This window comes from Siphateles boraxobius, unplaced genomic scaffold (assembly GCF_051911475.1).
Source record: "Siphateles boraxobius isolate OS27281-9 unplaced genomic scaffold, OSU_SipBor_1 49, whole genome shotgun sequence".
NCBI classification, from domain to species: domain Eukaryota; kingdom Metazoa; phylum Chordata; class Actinopteri; order Cypriniformes; family Leuciscidae; genus Siphateles; species Siphateles boraxobius.
The window spans coordinates 2,602,987-2,622,500 of record NW_027509130.1 but is presented as its reverse complement, the minus strand read 5'-3'; the positions used below and the strand labels follow the sequence as shown (position 1 = coordinate 2,622,500).

At 40.5% G+C, this 19,514-nt stretch overlaps 1 protein-coding gene and 1 long non-coding RNA gene across 2 annotated transcripts in view; one reads left to right on the top strand and one right to left on the bottom strand.

Moving 5' to 3' along the window:
- Positions 1-1,972, bottom strand: part of pick1 (protein interacting with prkca 1) — a 9,007-nt gene extending 7,035 nt beyond the window's left edge. Inside the window, exons 1-3 of the mRNA XM_077202472.1 lie at positions 1,791-1,972; positions 1,495-1,614; positions 1,074-1,185 (exon numbers count right to left, since the gene is read on the bottom strand). Of these exons, the coding sequence (XP_077058587.1) occupies positions 1,074-1,185; positions 1,495-1,535 (153 nt within the window). The 5' untranslated portion in view covers positions 1,536-1,614; positions 1,791-1,972. The remainder of the gene's footprint in view (positions 1-1,073; positions 1,186-1,494; positions 1,615-1,790) is intronic.
- A 768-nt stretch (positions 1,973-2,740) lies between these two features.
- Positions 2,741-19,514, top strand: part of LOC143711190 (uncharacterized) — a 51,149-nt gene continuing 34,375 nt past the window's right edge. The window contains exons 1-2 of the long non-coding RNA XR_013194773.1: positions 2,741-3,066; positions 8,188-8,304. This is a non-coding gene — a long non-coding RNA (uncharacterized LOC143711190). The remainder of the gene's footprint in view (positions 3,067-8,187; positions 8,305-19,514) is intronic.

Below are 19,514 nucleotides of genomic sequence, written 5' to 3'. Positions count from 1 at the left end.
CGATTTCTTGGTTCTGATTTTGATAAACCGATATATATATATATATATATATGTATATATTCTTTAATCTTAACTAAAGAATCGATATTTTAGTCTGTGCTGTTTTCAGTTGATGCGTGAATAAAATTTCACTAAACATTTTATGCACCTCCTGCCATCAAATTATCACAATAAACTTTGTGGTTTGATACTTTTGACCTGAAACAAAGTCTCCGCTTCCAAATGCTGTCAGTTTCATCACCAAATATCTCTTCAGTGGGACGTGACCCGATCATCTCTTCTTCTTTACTACCAGTTACACCAAATAAACATGAATGAACATCACAACAACTTACTGAAATGAATCATGTCTCGTGTTTCAAGCGCAGAAAGACGTCAATAAAACAGGAGAACAATAATGGCACGCATTTACCTCAGGAAAGCCATTCAATGACCATGAACTCGATAGTTAGATTAATTCAAAAAATAACTCGGGTGGAGAATTTTGATAAATATATACACTATACTAAATATTTACAATATTTAAACTTAAGCTGTTTTTCATGTATATTTGAATAAATGCGTCATGAAAACAAGTGTTTATGACAGCCACCATTTAAACGTTTGTATTTTTATATTATTATAATTTATTATTATAAAAATGACCTTGTGTGCAATTTAAATGTATAAATCAGGTGTTAATTCTAACTTTCAATATTATAGTAATGTACAGAGTTCCCTCTGAAGTTTACAGCATTAGTTCCTTGATAGAAATTGACATGTCAACTGTACATTGACAACTGTACCTGATATATATATATATATATATATATATATATATTTAAATGAAACAATATTGACTCTAATTGAATCATGAAATGTGTGTCGATACCCAGCCCTAAAATAAAGCTTTCTGTTGCACTGTGACGAGAAATCAGATGCACAGGACATTATTTTGACGTGGACCTCATGCATTTGATCGAGTATTTCCAAAAACACATGAATATACTCATCATTTACAGAACATTCCCACAGTCAGACGACGTGAGAGTGAATGCGTGACCTGTAATTAATGTATATGTAATCTTTATGACCTGTACGATGTAGAGACACGGGCAGAACTGAGCGCCGCCCCCAATACTGATCCCAATCAGGTTCTGTGAGTCTTTCTTCAGAGTCACTGTTCCAGGAACTGTAGGAATCCCACTGGACACAAACACAACAACATTACACACATGTGTGGGTGTGTTAAATACTCCCTGTCTTCATTGGATACACTAGATCTGTTGATTCATCTTGTTGTCAAATGCTCTGCTTGTAAAGAGTCCTTCCTCTTCTTTCTTTCAACTGCAATTACATTACTATTTGATAACATGCAATGCAACGCAATTACATTTATAAGTGTGACTTACAGAATTATCTATTTTCTCTTGTAGAAACCTCACAGGATGTGACATCATCTAACTAAATTTAATGTGCTCCAGGTTTTTGATGAATGATGTCCCTGATACTCACAGTTTGTCCTCTTCCAGCTCATAGTCCATGTCTGTGAACATGATCAGCTGTGATAGTTTGTGTTCAGTGAAGATCTGAAGATCAAACTCTCTTCATTCATTCAGATGCTGAACTCTCCAACTGAAATACAGCAATATTGATAAAACCCACGGTGTAAATCATCTGTACTACTGTAAAATCTAAGATATATTCAATAAGATGCTTAATATTATTGTTGCTTTTATTATTACTGCCGATATTATTATGAGTTGGCGACAGGTGTTTCCGCAAGTCAATAATTCAGGTGTCTCTCTTACCGCTCAATCGATGAATATTTTAAGTACAATGATGCTGTTGACATGTGAAAATATTGAAACACTATTTCAGTGTCATTTAATGAAGATAACTCGGTAAACATCCAGGTTTTTCATCTGAACACCAGTCTGACTCTGCAGGATGTTTCTTCTTCTGCTGGTGTTTAATGGTGGCTGGAAAAAACAATGAAAATGCGCATTTCCGCCTCCCACTGGACTGGAGCTTAGCGCAAAAAAAGTCTGAATAATTCAAGAATTCATGTTTATATTATGGAGTGAGTATAATATATATTGATATAATATTACTGTATTTTTTTTATTTATTTTTTACATGGAGTGAAATATTATCAAATCCAAATAAAGCACGAATTTCTCTTTTATGAGCAAAGTACATCTCCGCAGTTTCTGGATGACCACAGTTCATGGACCACAAGGTTGACCTTGGTGACTGTGATCAAATTATGTTGTTATGTTTCATTGTTTCATATCCCTCTATGTATCTGCATCATAGAGTAATATAAGTATTGTTGCACGGTTGCACCTCTGATTTATATATATAATATATATATATATAAATATATATATATATATATATATATATATATATATATATGGGAACGTAGGGAAATATTATGATTTTTAATTTTTTTTATTGCAAAGTTATTAAAGTCTATATACAGTTTTTTTTTATGAATTTAACATTCATTTGAGATAGCTATTTAGATAATTTATTAAAAAAGCGCACGTTATGATTGGTGGGCTCCTTTTATTACTACAGTTACGAGATACGTCACAACTACCGGTCAGCAAGTTGCGGGTTTTGAATTTGATTGTGCGGGTAAACATTGGTTTTGGCGGGTGGACAAATCCACAAAAAACATCTTGATTTTGTAGTTTGTCATTTTGATTTTACTTCATAAAATCATTCACTAGTGTGTTGACGTCGTTGACGAACAAGCACTTTTAGCCAATCAGCGTGATCATTTACTGACTTATATGACGGCTTTTAGCGCGAAACGTTTATTCAAGTGATCACGATGCCAAAGTGGCATAAATATACAGTAAGTAATTTACTAAGTTGTATCTACAGTGAAGAGTGATCCAAAACGTGGATTACACCAGTGGGAGATGACTCGAAGGCCGAAATAGAGAGCACAGTTGAATGATTTAATTGATAACGAAAATTTCGTTATCTGTCCTGTCCATCGGCCTGAGGGCATCTTCGACTATTACACCGGCCTGACTGCACTCTTCTCGGCCCCGACAACTGCTGAAAGAGGTTTGAATCATATGTTTTGACTGTGCTAAGTTCTGTGTTATGTTATACAATGTAGCCTACTAACGTTACACATTGTAGAACATAACGCAGAACTTAGCACAGGGTCCAACGGGGCTAAAGGCACAAAAAAAATTGCTTTTCACTATTCCCATAGTGTATTATTGCATTATTATATTACTTTTTTGTATTGAACATTGACGTAGCATCAGATTTTGTGTGCAAATAAATCATAAAATGGTTTATTTTGTTTAAAAATCTTATAAATATATGAGGTGGCAGAAAAAAACTATTAAACAACTAAAGATTCTGAAAGCATTGAATGATATCCCATAATAATTTGATAAAGCTTTACAGTAGTAACACATAAATATGATTTTTTTTTTTTTTTTACTAGGCCTATAATGGTGGGCGGTTTGACCAGAAATTTATATCACGATATTTTTTTTAAATTATACCGGTTTCACGGTGGGCCTGCAGTTTTTTTCCCCCCAAGCATGACTGGGTGTTAACCACATTTTCTACTGATTGAGGGAGGAAATACTGCAGTCGATTGAAGTAGAATGCCCTATTTTAATTTCATGAATGAATATTGTTGAAAAAGTCTACACTAGTATTAATACAGGTTTGCATGGCCTCACAAAATGATGCTGTTTACTAGTGTCCCTTACTAAGGATTTTCAGAGTCGAATCTATAGCCTAGTCGACTAATAGTCGACTAAAAGTCAAACCATGTGTGTGGGCAGGGCTCAACATAAAAAAAAAATCCCCACTAGCCCCCAGGGCCAGTAGATCAGAGTTTTACTGGCCCCTTCTATATTTTTACTGGCCCTGAAAGAAATAGAAGGAAAAGCACTTTTCCATTAAACTGTATTTATTGTATACATTAGGAATATTTTTTATTGTCCCCTCACAATGACAAACTAATTATTGATACATGACTGATGAGTAGCGTTACATAGGCCTATTTTCACTTCAAAATGGCGAAATTAGACAAAAGTATATTAGTTTGCCTGATTATTTTTGTCATTCGTTTAACATTTATGACCTTAAAAACTGTCAATGAAGAAAAAATGAAGAACGCGCTGAATCTGATTATAACAAGACTGAAGCGAACACGAATTTGTGTAGCCTACATTTAATCACACATTTTTAGGGGGGCTGGGCAGAAGTTTAGGGGGGAATTTGATTACACTATTTTTAGATAGCCTGTCGGCACTCGGCAGGCTGGTTATGCATTTTGCATTTTGATCGGCTTTTGTTGTAAATTTCCGGCAAACGAAACAGTACATGCCCTCATCGCCCTTTCTCCACCCAGGTGTACCGTGTTTTCCATGACACTAGGAATTAGGGCTGGGCGATATGGCCAAAAAAATCATATCTCGGTATTTTTTGGTTAAATGGGTAGGCTATATACGATATACATCTCGTTACTTTCTACGTTTTACTATTTGGATAAAGAAAATCTGTATTTAGATTTTTTTTTATCACATCCTGCTCAATGATATCCAAACAATGTTGATATTCCAGGATATGGAAACAAATATAGGGACTGTAATGTAGGCTATGCAATATATTATGTGCAAAAAGGTGGTTAAAATCACATTACATTCCAACATTGTAACATTACAATCTAAAAACAAAAATAATGCTTTTGTTTTTAAAATGACTAAGGCTAAACTAAAAATGAAAATAAAAACAAAAGCACAAACTAATTATATTAGCCTGCATTTGATTACCCCATTATAATGCTCACTTTCATAAAAACATACTTGTAGGTTTAAAATTCCACATATGGCACATTTATCGTCTCCAACAACACATATTTTAGCAATATGTATATTTTAGTCAGAATTATTGCGCTGCTATTCTGTTGTGCTCGTCTGTTTGGCGCGCATGCGCGGCGGCGCTCATTAACGGAAGCTTGAATTTTAGCGGAGATTAGGGTTGCAGAAACTCGTCCTTTCCTGACAGTGAAATGGACATATTTGTTTGACTTTCTAACATTTACAGATGGAGAATATACCTGTGAAATGTAAGTTAAGCACTGAGGAAAGCACCACGTCTCAAACACATTAAACAACGCCAGTAGGCCTATTTATCTGTCAGTCAGCAACAGTATCTGTCAGAGCATCTGACAGGGCAAACTGCTTTAAACTTGTTAAAGCTACACTGTGTGATTTTTACCCCCATCTAGCGGTCAAAAGGTATATGACCATCCAGTGAATATTAGTTTCTGTTCCTCTCAATTCCGATTTCGTTTTAACTCCTACGGTGGCCAATGTAGTCCAAGATTGGAATGCAGCATTACAACTGCATTATCACATTAGGCTACGTTAATTGTGTATAAAGTAAAATAAATGAAAAAAAACTAAAATTTCAAGTGCCTACATATAACTTATAGCCTACAAATTATAGCGCCATTAAAATATTAATCACATGTTATCCGTCATAGAACACGGATTTATGTTACAAGGTAAACAATACTTTTCATCATTGACGCGAGGAAACCTATCCTAGATGTCGTTCTAGCGTTATGCACAGCACACCATGATATAATTAGCCAAGCAACTTCCAATATACACAAACAGGCTTAATTAACGTTACCTGTCGAGAAGAAAGCAGGCAACGTCGGCATCCTTTTTAAAATCGTTGCTCGTCATGAGCTCTTTCCATCTTGGAAAGGCCACTCCAATATTTACTTTTGTCTTGTTGATTTGCCTGTTGCGTTGCCGTCTTAATTCTCTTTTTCGCTTCCTTGGCGACTCTGATACGTATCCTCGAGAATAAGAGTGATCCTCCATCAGCAACAGACTTTCAAAAAGGCTTTCAGGTTTTTATATATCAGTCTCAAGCAATCACCCTCTTGAGATTCGACACGGTGCCATTGAGTGTTAAAACGCGAAAGGCGAAGCTTGAATTAACGGGTATGTCCCTCTTTGGCTAATGTACTTTCAAGATGGAGGGGCAACATGGCGACCGACATTAGAACCCCCCACCCGTATGTATTTTCAATGGCATATTATACACTCACGAGAATACTTTATTACTTGAACGAAGTAAATATACATTAATGAGCACATATATTTTTGAAAGAACTAAGTGTTTTTAGCTAAGAATAAACTAAAAAAGTTACACAGTGTAGCTTTAACTATATCTTACCAGTTATTTTGAAGCGCTTAATATAAGCTTGTTTAGGACAAATTGTACTATGTGCTTTCACTGCAGCAGCTCACACTGCGTACTCCGCTATTTTTCAGATGTGCTTGTATCAAACTACTGTATCGAAATAAACGGTATTGCCTCATTCCATATCGTTTAAAAAAATCGATATACTGTAAAAAACTCGATTTACCGCCCAGCCCTATAGGAATATCCCCTTTCTCGTATCAGCCTCGTAGTTCTTTGACATTTTAACACGTTATAAATAACCTGAAGTAACATTGACACTCTTTGCACCACCGTGTATGACGTTTGCTGTTTATTTTGCTGATGGCCAGTCACTGGCCCGCGACTGGCCAATCAACTAGCCCGACATACTCTTTTACTGGCATCGAGCCATTGCTTATGTCGAGCCCTGGTGTAGGGTTGGGGAGAGGGCGGGGCTTTAACATTTTAAAGCCGCAATGTACAAAACATCAGGCAAAGAAATAGCCTAGAAAATATATTTAACATTTCGGATCAATAATACTGCAGAAAGGCCACAATGCAGACAGGATTTGCATTTCACATGCAAATCAAATTAAATGGGCTGCCTGTGCGAGCAGACTCTTAAGTACAGCGCAACATCTATGCACTGAAAAATAATCAACAATTAATTTACAGAATTAAATTAGAACAGAATACTTTTACAAAACGAAATGAGTCAAGCCACAAGATGCAGAACAAATGTGTGCAAAATCCCTAAAGTGCAGGGCAACAACACAGGCACAAATAGTTCAATTATTAGGGCTGTTTGATCACCACATTTGAGTGGTCATTGCAAAAAATGTGTTTATATGTATACTGTATTATATATAAGTGCAATCAAAAGTTTGTACAGGAATGGGACACATTTGAGTGTCATTGCAAAAAATGTGTTATAGGCTATTCTGTTTTGTCTGTATTCTATAGGATACAGTTCCAGTCAAAAGATTGTACACACGAATGGGAAAGTGTGTCCAAGCTTTTGACTGGTTCTGTACTATAATATACACATAAATAATATATTCTGGTGCACGCCCCCCTCCGCTGGGCTTCCCGCTTTTACAGCATTTTTCAAATATTGCCAGTGGGTGGAGTCAGGCTCTGACCAGGGGTTTAGTTACCCTTTAATATATGATAATTACCATCTGAGTCATTTCAACAAATGGAAAAGTCAGCCAGATGTTTTTTATCATGTTAATTATTGTGCCTTTTACCCCAAATTCCATACTTTTACAATTTTTTTCGTTATTGAAAAACTGTTGCTTTAATTAACTTGAACAAAATTGAAAATCATTATCAAGACCTGTCTCAAAATATAGTCAATAATTTTGTCTTTTGCTACATAAATCTAATCAAATAAAATTAAATATTTGATCAAATTAACACAGAATCAACTTTGCGCTGCTGTCCGGGATTGCATCAAGGATCAGCCAAATTTCCACGTGCATCATCAAAACCGGTTGTGAAGTATGAGCTGAATTTTTGTGCCATCTAGGCTAGTTGTTTAAAAGAGAATAGTCAAATTTGCCTTTTATCCATATACACTACTTCAAGAAAGACATACTAGTTCCGTTTGAAGTTAAAGCGCAACATAAAGGTAAGCGTTTCATTATTATTGTTCATTTTCTGAACACGAAATGACACGTTGGCTTTTAAGGTGTGTGCGAGGTTTAAAGTCTTAATTTCTTGACTGTCGTTTGCAAATTTGACATTGGCTACTTTAATAGTTTTAATAGTAGAAACATTTTGTCATTTGCTAATTTTCTTTTATTAAATTTGCCATGTTTCGATCTGTTTTCTTGTATTGTTCTCCTGGCAGGAGAATTGATTCATTTTTATAATTTTATTTTGTCATCATTAGATTGTTTTTAAGGAGGTAAATGTACTTGTACACCTTGGTTGCCATGTCAGTAAAATTATATAGCATTCTTTTGGCAGTGAATGATTTAGGCTGGTTTTTAAATCTTTTGGGCAGGAAATCATCATGATCAGGCATCACTGCAGCCAGAAAGGAAAGGAAAACCGCTACAGCAGAGCGTGGAGGATCTGTAATCCGTGAGTAACGAATTTAAAGGTCTGTCTACTTGTCACGCAAAGCTATAATATGACCTCAGTATGCTTACTAGGACTAGATGTTAAAGGGGTCATGAACTGGCTTTTTAAAAAAAATTATATTGTTGTCTGAGGTCAACTTATGACGTTCACTTGGTTTTTACATTCAAAAACATCAAAATGAATAAGTAATAGGCTATTTTCTACCCTAGTTTTAAGCCTAGCTAAAAAACGCTTGGTTTTTATGGGAGTCTCGCATTGAAGACTTGGAAATAAACGCCCACTGCTGTGAGTGGATAACAGTTTTGCATAATAATGAGTTTCAACTCACTCGTCAGTGCACATGGGGGAAATTGTTTTGAAAACTTCCAATGTTGTAAAATGGCAACCGGAATGATTCGCCCATACATGTTCGACCCAGAGTCCGATCCCGAATCGCAGGACAATGAACCAACAACACCTCAAATACAACGGATACTTCAGCCTGTGACAGCGTGGTAAGTTATTGTTAATTGTTTATGCTACTTCTAATGTAGGCTATCTTTAATGTTTTTATAGAAATTTTACTCACATAAGTGTGTTGCACCATTCCTGTCGGATCCAATATAGAAGGCACAGCACCGTTTTTCAATCTTAATCGGTCTGCAAATCCTGTCTCGACCTGTGTCTTGTTTACAAAACAGTCCTCGGCGAAATGAAGCGAACAAACGGACAATGTTTTACCCACATCAGCTGGAACCTCATTAAAAATAAATTTTAACCATGCATTCCTATTGGAATCCAGAGGAAGCTTATGCAGCGACTGTCTTCTTCCACAACCAGTCACTGCACAATATTTAGTAAACGGCATGTTTACTGCTCGGTAGCTCGATCCGGTTTGTCATCACGAGGTAGGCCTATGTTATTTAGCTATGCCTGTAATGCGCGAATCGGTGGGCGGGGCTAAACCGGCCGTGTTGAAGTAGGCGTTGATCTTCTTCTGCGGGGATGGTGTTTTATCCTCTTTGACGTCATAGTTCCCCAGTTTGAAAAACGAGTCGTTTGCTGAGCCTGGTGTCAATAAAAGCATTTATTGGACTAACAAGGACGTTTTCAGTTCTGAAACTTACAGGATATTCTTATAATATGGTGACCTCTTAGATGTCAAAAGCTCAAGGAAAATTTGATTTCTCAGTTCATCACCCCTTTAAGATCCCTTGATAATCAGCAAGTGCTGTTTTTGGAGATGTCCTCTTGGGTGGGGTTGGATTGGGGGATGGCAGACTTGTCTTAAGCTGCTCAAATGCCCGTTGACATTGATCTGACCAATGAAATGTTTTCCACCTTTATTTGGAGCATTAATGGGTTCTGCAATTTTTGAAAAGTTCAGTACAAATCAATGGAACCATCCAGCTAGGTCAAGAATCCGCTGTACCTCTTTGAGGTTGGTGGGTACTGGACAAGACTGAATGGCCTCAACTTTGCCATGATACCTTGAGTGTTCACTACATGGCCCAGGAAGTAAATTTCTTGGAGGCAGAATTTACTTCTCCTTAAGTTGATGGTCAATTCCGCTTCTTGTAGCCTTTGAAAGACAGGCTGGAGATCATGTAAATGCTGAGTTAGGTCTGATGACTAGATGATTATATCATCAATGTAGACAAACACAGTTCCCTTTCAAGGGAACTCGAGCTGCGTTTGAGACGCGGTGGGAACGCTCTGCGTGATTACGTCGTGAAGCATGTGTAAAATCAGTCCAATGGAAGCCCGCTACGACATAGGTGACGTCATAGACCAGGAAACTATAAAGCAACCCTGAAATCAGACCGCGACAGCTTCTGCACCTTCAGCAAGCGCTCTCTGTATATCTGTCCTTGTCTATTTATTGTTGTCTGTCAAGCCCCTTATATATATATATATATATATATATATATATCACTATGGCGAGCAAGCAAAGTTATAAACCTTGTGTTGTGCCCTGCCCTCGTTATATCACGGGTGGGGACACACATCCTATGTGTATTGCTTGTTTGGGAGTGGAGCATGCCCAGTCAGTCCTCGAGGGGGCTGACTGTGAGCATTGCTTGAGTTTGTCTATGAAAACTCTCCACTCTCGCCGGGCGTTCTTTGAGGAGGACGGTTCGGTTCGCGCTCCCCGAGTTGCGGTCCCGCTGCTGCCGAGGCACAGCGTCGAATTTCATCTTGGGGTTCGCAGATGGATCTAGTAGCGGGGTTTGAGACGGGCCCCGCCCTTTCTCAGCCCTTACCTACTGGATTCGGTGTCTTTGCCCAGGAAGGAGCCCGCTCTGCGGCTTCTCCTTCCCAGGCTGAGGCACCAATATTACGGCTATCCAATTCTGAGGATCTGGATGTCGGTAGTATGGGGGATATTGAGTGTTCGCCAGCTCATACCCCTGCTGATGAGTAGCTTATGGAGGTTTTATCTCGTGCTGTTACTAAATTAAATATTGAGTGGCCAGCCGATGATTTCGATGTTGAATCTAGAAAGAGTCTTTTAGATGAACGTTATTTACCATCTAGATCACGACCTCCTCGTCGGGAACTCCCGTTTTTTCCCGATCTCCACGCCGAGGTTTCGAGATCGTGGATTAAACCGGCGTCTTTCAGAGTGCATAACCCACAAACTAAGAATTATAGTAAAGTTCAAGGGATTGATCATTATGGTTATTTGACTATGCCTCGTGCTGAAGACACACTAGCGAGCTATCTCTCCCCTGAGTCTTCTTCTTCTCTGAAAGCCCCGACGTTACCCACCAAACCATTAAAAAATACATCTTTGTTGGTGGGTAAAGCGTATTCGGCAGCAGGTCAGGCCGCAGCATGTTTGCACACTATGTCGATTCTCCAAGCGTACCAGGCTGACCTGCTGAAGGAAATAGACGATAGTGAGGAAGTTAGTGCTGACGCAATTCGAGAATTGCGTCGCACGACAGATTTATCTCTCCGAATTTATCGAATTTATCTATCTGGCCACGGAACGCCATTTATGGTTAAATTTATCAGAAATAAAAGATAAAGATAGATCTGTTCTTCTGGACGCACCGCTGTCACCTACAAGTCTGTTCGGCGACGCTATAAATTGTGTCGTCGATAGGTTTCAAGAAAATAAGAAACAAGCGGCTGCGTTTCAGAGGTTTCTTCCTCGCCGGTCTATTGTCCCCGAGGCTGCTCGTAGTATAAAGTCTTAGCAGCCTCGTCCGTCTACGAGCTCCGCTCACAGAGTTCAACAAAAACAGACCGTCGCCGCTAGGGCACCTCCTCAATCTACGGTTCCTGAGTGGGGCTCGCAGCCCAGACCTGTTAGGGGTAGACAAGAACTGAGGACTGTTATCTCTAGGAGAGCTTGGGCTAAGAAGAAGTCCTGACGCCAAGGCTATCAGGCTTCTGAGGGTGGTCCCCTCCAGGGAAGAACGGTTCCGAGGAACCGTCCCTCCTTGGCACCCTCCGGGGGGCGACTCTCCGAGGAGAGCCGCAGCGCTGCCACTTCGGTTGTTCCCTGCCGGTTCGCCGCTTCAGGGTACCGAGGTGTCAGCGTCCCCGTGCAATCCTCTGAGGAGGGTTGTAGAACGGTCAGTTCGGTTGTTCCCTGCCGGTTCGCCGCTTCAGGGCGCCGAAATGATTGTTCAATCAAATCCGGAATATCGGAATTTCTGGCAGCGTGGAAACTTCTGCCAAATATTTCTCTTTGGGTCCTGCACATAATAGAAAAGGGTTACAGAATTCAGTTCGGTTCTCGTCCGCCCAGATTTCAAGAAGTCCTCCCCACGGTGGTGGACTCACAGCAGGCTCTGGTAATGGAGCAAGAAGTACTGACACTTCTTCGAAAGGGAGCTATAGAAAGGGTTTCTCCTCCCAGCAGAGAGTCAGGGTTTTACAGCCGTTACTTCATTGTTCCAAAGAAGGATGGGGGGCTGCGTCCTATTCTAGACCTGCGCCAGTTAAACAGCAGGGTTCAGAAACTCAAGTTCAGAATGCTTACACTCAAACAGATTGTATCACAGGTTCAGTCCGAGGACTGGTTGGTCACAATAGACTTGAAGGACGCGTACTTCCATGTATCTATCCATCCTCATCACAGGAGGTTCCTGAGGTTCGCTTTCGGGGGCGAAGCATACCAATATCGGGTTCTTCCATTTGGCCTAGGTTTATCTCCCCGCACTTTTACAAAATGCATGGATGCAGCTCTGGCTCCGTTGAGACTCCAGGGCATCCGCGTATTAAATTACATCGACGATTGGTTGATTTTAGCTCAGTCAGAGCAGGTGGCAGTTCAGCATCGAGATGCTGTTCTGTCCCACATAAAGAGTTTGGGGTTGCGGCTAAACACCAAAAAGAGTGTGCTCCTCCCTGCTCAGAGGACCACTTTTCTAGGTGTAATTTGGGATTCGACCACAATGCAGGCACGCCTGTCTCCTGCTCGTATTTCTGCGATTATCACAGCCGCAAAGAATGTGAAACTAGGCCAGTCACTCACTGTGAAACAGTTTCAGAGACTGTTGGGTCTCATGGCAGCTGCGTCCAACGTTATTACTTTTGGCCTTCTGTACATGAGACCCCTGCAGTGGTGGCTCAGGACTAGGGCTGCAACAACTAATCGATAAAATCGATTATAATCGATTATGAAAATCGTTGTCAACGAATGTCATTATCGATTAGTTGGTCTGCTTACGTCACGGGGAGCGTTTACTGGTACGCACACACACGCAAGGTCTCTCTCCCTCAGGCGCTCTGCCGAGCGCGCGCGCTACACGGTTTGGAACAGTCTCTTCTGTCTATGCGAGACAGAAGAGACTGCTCCAAACCGTGTAGCGCGCGCGCTCTTGCTTGCGCACTCTAGATTTTGGGAGTTTGAACTAATTCGCGGGCATCAGGGAGCCGCAATTAATATGCGGGAGACTCCCGGGACTTCCGGGATGTCTGTATTTTGTCTCGAGCATCAGGTTGTGCAATCAGTTCGCTCGCAACGTAAGTGATGGATTAAAATAGCGCTACCGCAGAAATAGGTTAAATTAAAACGGTGTTTACAAAGTGAAGCATTAAATACAAAGGCAGTTAATAACAGCAGCAGTAAAATATTGTTTTTTAGTCACTGTACTCAGTGGTTTTCAGCGAATGCTTGTGCACTAATGCATAATTTCTCCTGTCCTTTACTCAAGCCTGTTAGCTTGCTGGGTAACGTTACCTCCATTCCGTTCTCTTTTTATAGCATTTGTCTACTAAGTTTTAATTGTTTTTCAAACGCGATCTACTGCGGCTCTACATTCACACAATTGTTTTCAGTCTTTCTATATTTATTTAATCAATTTATCCTTATATTATATTCTTTTATATATTATATATATTATATTCTTTATCCTTATATTCCTTATATATAATTAATTTTAAATAAAAATTAAATGAATTATATATTTTAGATGTTTTTAGTTTGTTTTTAGTTCAGATATTCACATCTGAACAACATGTCTGTGTAAATTTGTTTTAACAAAAATTGTGTTAAAACATAATATGTTGGATATCATTTTTTTAACAATAATCATGTTTGTCAACTTGCCATCAGCAATTATCATTAAAAACAATGCAAATATTGATATTAGTAAAACTCAATGTGTGGCTTTTGCACTTTTTAAAGTACACTTTTACACATAAATACCCTGATTTACGGTTTTATTTAGTTATAATAAAAAAAAAAATCTAATTTAATTTCTATCCGATTAATCGATTAATCGAAAAAATAATCGTCCGATTAATCGATTATCAAAATAATCGTTAGTTGCAGCCCTACTCAGGACCAAGGGGTTTTCTCCGAGGGGAAATCCGTTCCGCAAGATCAAGGTCACGCGGCTATGCCTTCGTGCCTTGGCCTTGTGGAAGAAACCTTGGTTCCTCGCCCAGGGCCCAGTGTTGGGGGCTCCTCGTCGACGCGTCACGCTTTCGACGGATGCTTCCCTCACGGGATGGGGGGCGGTCATGAGTGGCCGCTCGGCGCAAGGTCACCATCAATGTTCCTGGCACTTAAATCGTTTAGAGTTGATGGCGGTATTTCGAACACTCAAATATTTCCTGCCAGACCTGAGAGGCCATCACGTGTTGGTCCGCACAGACAACACTTCGTTGGTCTCCTATATCAACCATCAGGGGGGTCTGAGGTCACGTCACCTTTGCAAATTTGCCCATCAGATCCTCCTATGGGCCCAGGGGAAGTTACTGTCGCTCAAGGCGGTATATATTCTGGGGCGTCAGAATGTGGGAGCAGATATTCTGTCGAGACAGGGGCTGAGGCCCGGGGACTGGAGACTTCACCCAGAAGTGGTGGAGTTCCTGTGGGAAAACTTCGGTCGTGCTCAGGTAGACCTTTTCGCATCATCAGATTCAACCCATTGTCCCATGTGGTTCTCTCTAACGCACCCAGCTCCTCTCGGTCTGGATGCTATGGTGCAGGTGTGGCCGAGGCTGCACCTGTGCGCCTTTCCCCCGATATCTTTGCTTCCGGGGGTTCTGGAGAGGGTTCGCCGAGAAGGGGCTCGTCTGCTACTAGTAGCCCCTTATTGGCCGACCCGAGTTTGGTTCTCGGACTTGGTGTCTCTTCTGGACGGCTCCCCCTTGGAGATCCCAATCAGGGTGGACCTCCTGTCTCAGGCCGGGGGCACGATATTTCACCCTCGGCCGGAGTTGTGGAAACTGTGGGCCTGGCCTCTGAGGGGGCCAGGCTCAGGGAGACCGGTCTTTCGACCGATGTTGTAGAAACCATTCTTCAATCCAGAGCTCCTTCCACGAGAAGGCTGTATGCGCTAAAATGGAAACTTTTCACCACGTGGTGTGTTGAACGTCAGTTAGATCCTGTTAACTGCCCTGTTGGTTCAGTTCTTGATTTTCTGCAAGACCGTTTCTCGGCCAGGTTATCTCCTTCCACCCTAAAGGTTTACGTGGCGGCTATATCTGCCTACCACACCCCTCTAGGGGGTACTTCTATTGGGAGAAACCCTCTAATTACTCGCTTTCTCCGTGGTACATTGAGGTTGAGACCTGCACTGCACTCTAGAGCACCGGCTTGGGACTTGGCCATTGTACTCGAGGGTCTGGCTTTAGCTCCCTTTGAGCCCATCGAGGAGGTTTCTGAAAAGTTCCTCACTCTAAAGACTTTATTTCTCCTTGCTATCTCATCTATCAAGAGAATTGGTGATTTACATGCTTTGTCGGTTGCTCCTTCATGTCTGGAATTTGCACCTGGTATGGTGAAGGCATTTCTCTACCCCAGGCCGGGTTATATTCCTAAGGTCCCACTGAATGTTGGGGGCCCAATAGTGCTGCAGGCCTTTTATCCTCCACCCTTTAATACCCCTGACCAGGAACAGCTTAACCTGTTATGTCCAGTCCGGGCTTTAGATGCCTACGTTCACAGAGCTGCCCTGTGGCGTAAATCTGAGCAACTATTTGTTTGTTTTGGGTCACTCAAGAGAAGATGCCCTGCATCTAAGCAGGTTATGAGTAAATGGATAGTCGAGGCTATTTCATTGGCTTATGAAGCGGCCGGACAGCCTTCACCTATGGCTGTGCGGGCCCATTCTACTCGGAGCATGGCGGCCTCTATGGCCTTAATTTCGGGAGTTTCCCTTCTTGACGTATATAATGCGGCAGGATGGTCCTCTCCGCATACATTTGTCAGGTTTTATGACCTTGACCTCTCCACTCCTGGGGCGAGGTTGCTTGCTTCTTAGTGTGCGCAGGACCTCACACAGAACGGGCATTTGTCACTATGGCGTAGTGGGTATAGGGTTCCCACCGCGTCTCAAACGCAGCTCGAGTTCCCTTGAAAGGGAACGTCTCAGGTTACGTATTTAACCCTGGTTCCCTGATAGGGAACAAGACGCTGCGTTTGCCTGCCATACTTCCTGCATGCCCTGATCGACTTGCTTCAGGTTTTCAGAAGCTATCGCGGTCTGATTTCAGGGTTGCTTTATAGTTTCCTGGTCTATGACGTCACCTATGTCGTAGCGGGCTTCCATTGGACTGATTTTACACGTGCTTCACGACGTAATCACGCAGAGCGTTCCCACCGCGTCTCAAACGCAGCGTCTCGTTCCCTATCAGGGAACCAGGGTTACATACGTAACCTGAGATGTTTTCCTCGCAATTCTCTTAATATGGTCTCCATTTACCCTTGGTTGTGGGTGCATTAAGCCAAAAAGGCATAACATTAAATTGAAAAAGTACTGAAGGAGTGATGAAGATGAAGGCAGTTTTTTGTTTACTTGAGGGTCCATGGCCACTTGTCAATAACCGATGTGGAGGTCTACTGTGGAGAAAATTGCTGCGCCTGGGGTAAGCATCACTTTCTGTTATGGCATTCAACTTCCTGTAATCGACATAGAATCTCATGCTGCCCTCATTCCTGGGGACTGGAGAGACCCAACCCCAGCATGATGGTTCCACAATTCCTTTCTTAAGCATCTTTTCCAGTTGTTCTTTTACCAGAGCTTGCTTGACAGGTGACATGAGGTAAGTTCTCTGTTTATGCTAGCTTGAGTAGATGCAATGTTGCAGAACATCAGTATGTCCAATTTGAAGACTACATACATACTTGAGTTGAGTCTCCTGGATTTCCTGTAATTTGAAGTATACCATCAGGAGGTATGTGGGCATTGTTCACAATTTTCAATCAGAGTTTTTAATTTTTTAATGTATTATCAAAGAGTGATAAGAGTGTGGGTTGAAGGGGAGGTCTAGCACTTACTAAGGACAGACTCTTCAGCTTTCTCACTTTTTTGTCACTGTGGGCTACTTGGAGGCAAAGTGGTGGCATTTCCAGTTTAAAAAAAAGTGTTACTCTTCTGAACTTGACTTGGAAAAAGTATTATCCGTGCCATTTGCATGCCAGTAAAGAAAATGAAGTCCAATTCCAAGACTACTGAATAGGTGAGGGTTTTGGAAGAAAGGAAAGTAATGAGTAAAGGAAAAGGAGCTTCAGCATCTCCATTTGCCAGATACAAAGGTCCCAAAGCCCAAGGTTGCAGTTGTTCATTTGAGGTAAGGTGTTTTTTTTTTTTTTTTTTTCACAAATTCTCATGCACAAAAATTCACTTACAGATATTGTATTTCAAAGGCCTTTGATAGGCAATATTAAGCTGAATGTCTGCAATCACATGGAGCACCTTGCAAAACTAAGGCACTGAAGAAAAATGGCCTACCTCCTCTTAAATTGGGAAAAACTATAAGAAAATGAAGGAAAACTCAAAAAGAATTATACAATTTAAAGTCCTTGTTTAAACTGAAGCTTACATTCACTTAAGACAAAACTAACTGTTTATGTGGACTGTTTATGGTCTCTTCGCTTTTAAGGGGTTTGGAATCGTTTTGAGTGTTCACATATGACACAAAACTCACATGAACTACTCAAGGTTTATTTGTTTAAAGTCATATTGAAATGCTCACAAAGGAATCGATAAGAGGAATCTAAATTTAAATTTTAAAAAAGTGTCTGATTCCTGACCTCAAGCATTCCTAACCCTAGTCAACGCCCACATCAACTCGATAAAAAAGTTTTATCAGATTAATTTGCCTCACGTCGTTTTGGGACGCGGTGATGAATAATCCTGAAAGAATTTACTTCAGAAGAAGAGCACTACTGGTTACGGTTTCATTTTGAGGAGCGACTTGATTCAGCGTATTTAACGGGTATGTTTTTCACTTGCATTAGTAAACATGCTATTTTTTGCATAAACATGTAGGCTACAATTGACTAGTTTGGCTTTTCCCAAATTTGCTATACTGACAGAGGTGATTGAAATGGACTGAAATAGGTTAAAATGTAAAGTGTTTTTGTTATAAGCAACGTATTAAACTATAGGATGAGCATTTATGTGCTTTATAATATATAAAAATATGTGAGTAAAAAGTAATATGAATGTTTAGACAAGTTTTCTCTTATGACTTTTATTAATGTTAATACTATAGTTGATATGATTCTTTTATCAGTATACTCACAGATGTTTGCTTCATTTATTTATTTTTTAGATGCAAAAGTGACAGTGACCAGATACTGGCCCTCATATAAACCTGGACCACAAACTCTCCCCTGACTCTACTCAAACTGTTTGTTTTTTTCCCCCTGAGAGAATTGTCTCAGTCTTGCTCAGGCTGCCAGGGCAAATGCAAAGGTCACAGATTAAAATGGAAAAATGTGAGCATCAGTGAGCTGTACAGCTACATTGGACTGATATTCTACATGAATATGGTGAAGGTGATCTGACTGAAAACGGGGACGTTTTTTTCTCCAGAAATATCGAACATCTTGGAAATGCTAGGTATGTAATGTTCACTTATACATTAGAACATGATTTGTTTCCAGGTATGAAAATCAAAATGTGTCTTTGACCTTCATTTATATTTGTATTAGTATCTATCTTCAATTAATTTGTATTAGTTCCTAAAGGTTGTTACAGCCAGTCGGTGGTAATGGGGTTAAGCTCCCATTACCTAAAAATTGTTTCCAGGGTGTCCGCGCGGTAGTAAAAGGTAGTAAAAAGAATCGACCAAAATTAAGGCCCTTGAAAGGTAATAAAAGGTATGAAACGCAATTTGACCTGGTAGTACATTTTTCATCACCACCTCAATATATGAGTTTCCATTTTTTTTTGAAAATCAACTCTGTGTGACGTACACCTTTTTCCAGAACAAGGTGTGTCACAAAACATCTTGGAGACATCCCAGGTCAAAACATTGGCATCAGCTAGACCTGATTATCACTAGGAAAGATTCCTTGAACAGTGTCTGCAACACCAGATCATACCACAGCACAGACTGCGATGCTGACCACTCTCTGGTAGCCTCTGTCAAACTGAAGCCCAAGAAACTTCACCACATGAAACAGAAAGGTCAACCAAAGATTAATACCTGCAAAACTGCCTATGCTGACAAAAACCAGGAGTTCATCAAGCAACTTGAAGATATTCTGGCCAAAAGAAAAGGGCTGAATGCAGAAGATCAATGGAATTTCCTCAGGAATACCATCTTTGACACTGCACTCTTAACATATGGAAAGAAAAAGCACAAGAGCATAGACTGGTTTGAGGCCAACATCATGGAATTGGAGTCAGTCATTGAAGCCAAAAAGGATGCAATGATCAACTACAAGCGCAACCCAAGCAAGCAAAACATGCAAGCACTGAGAACTGCTCGCAATGAAGCACAAAGAACAGCAAGACGCTGCGCAAATG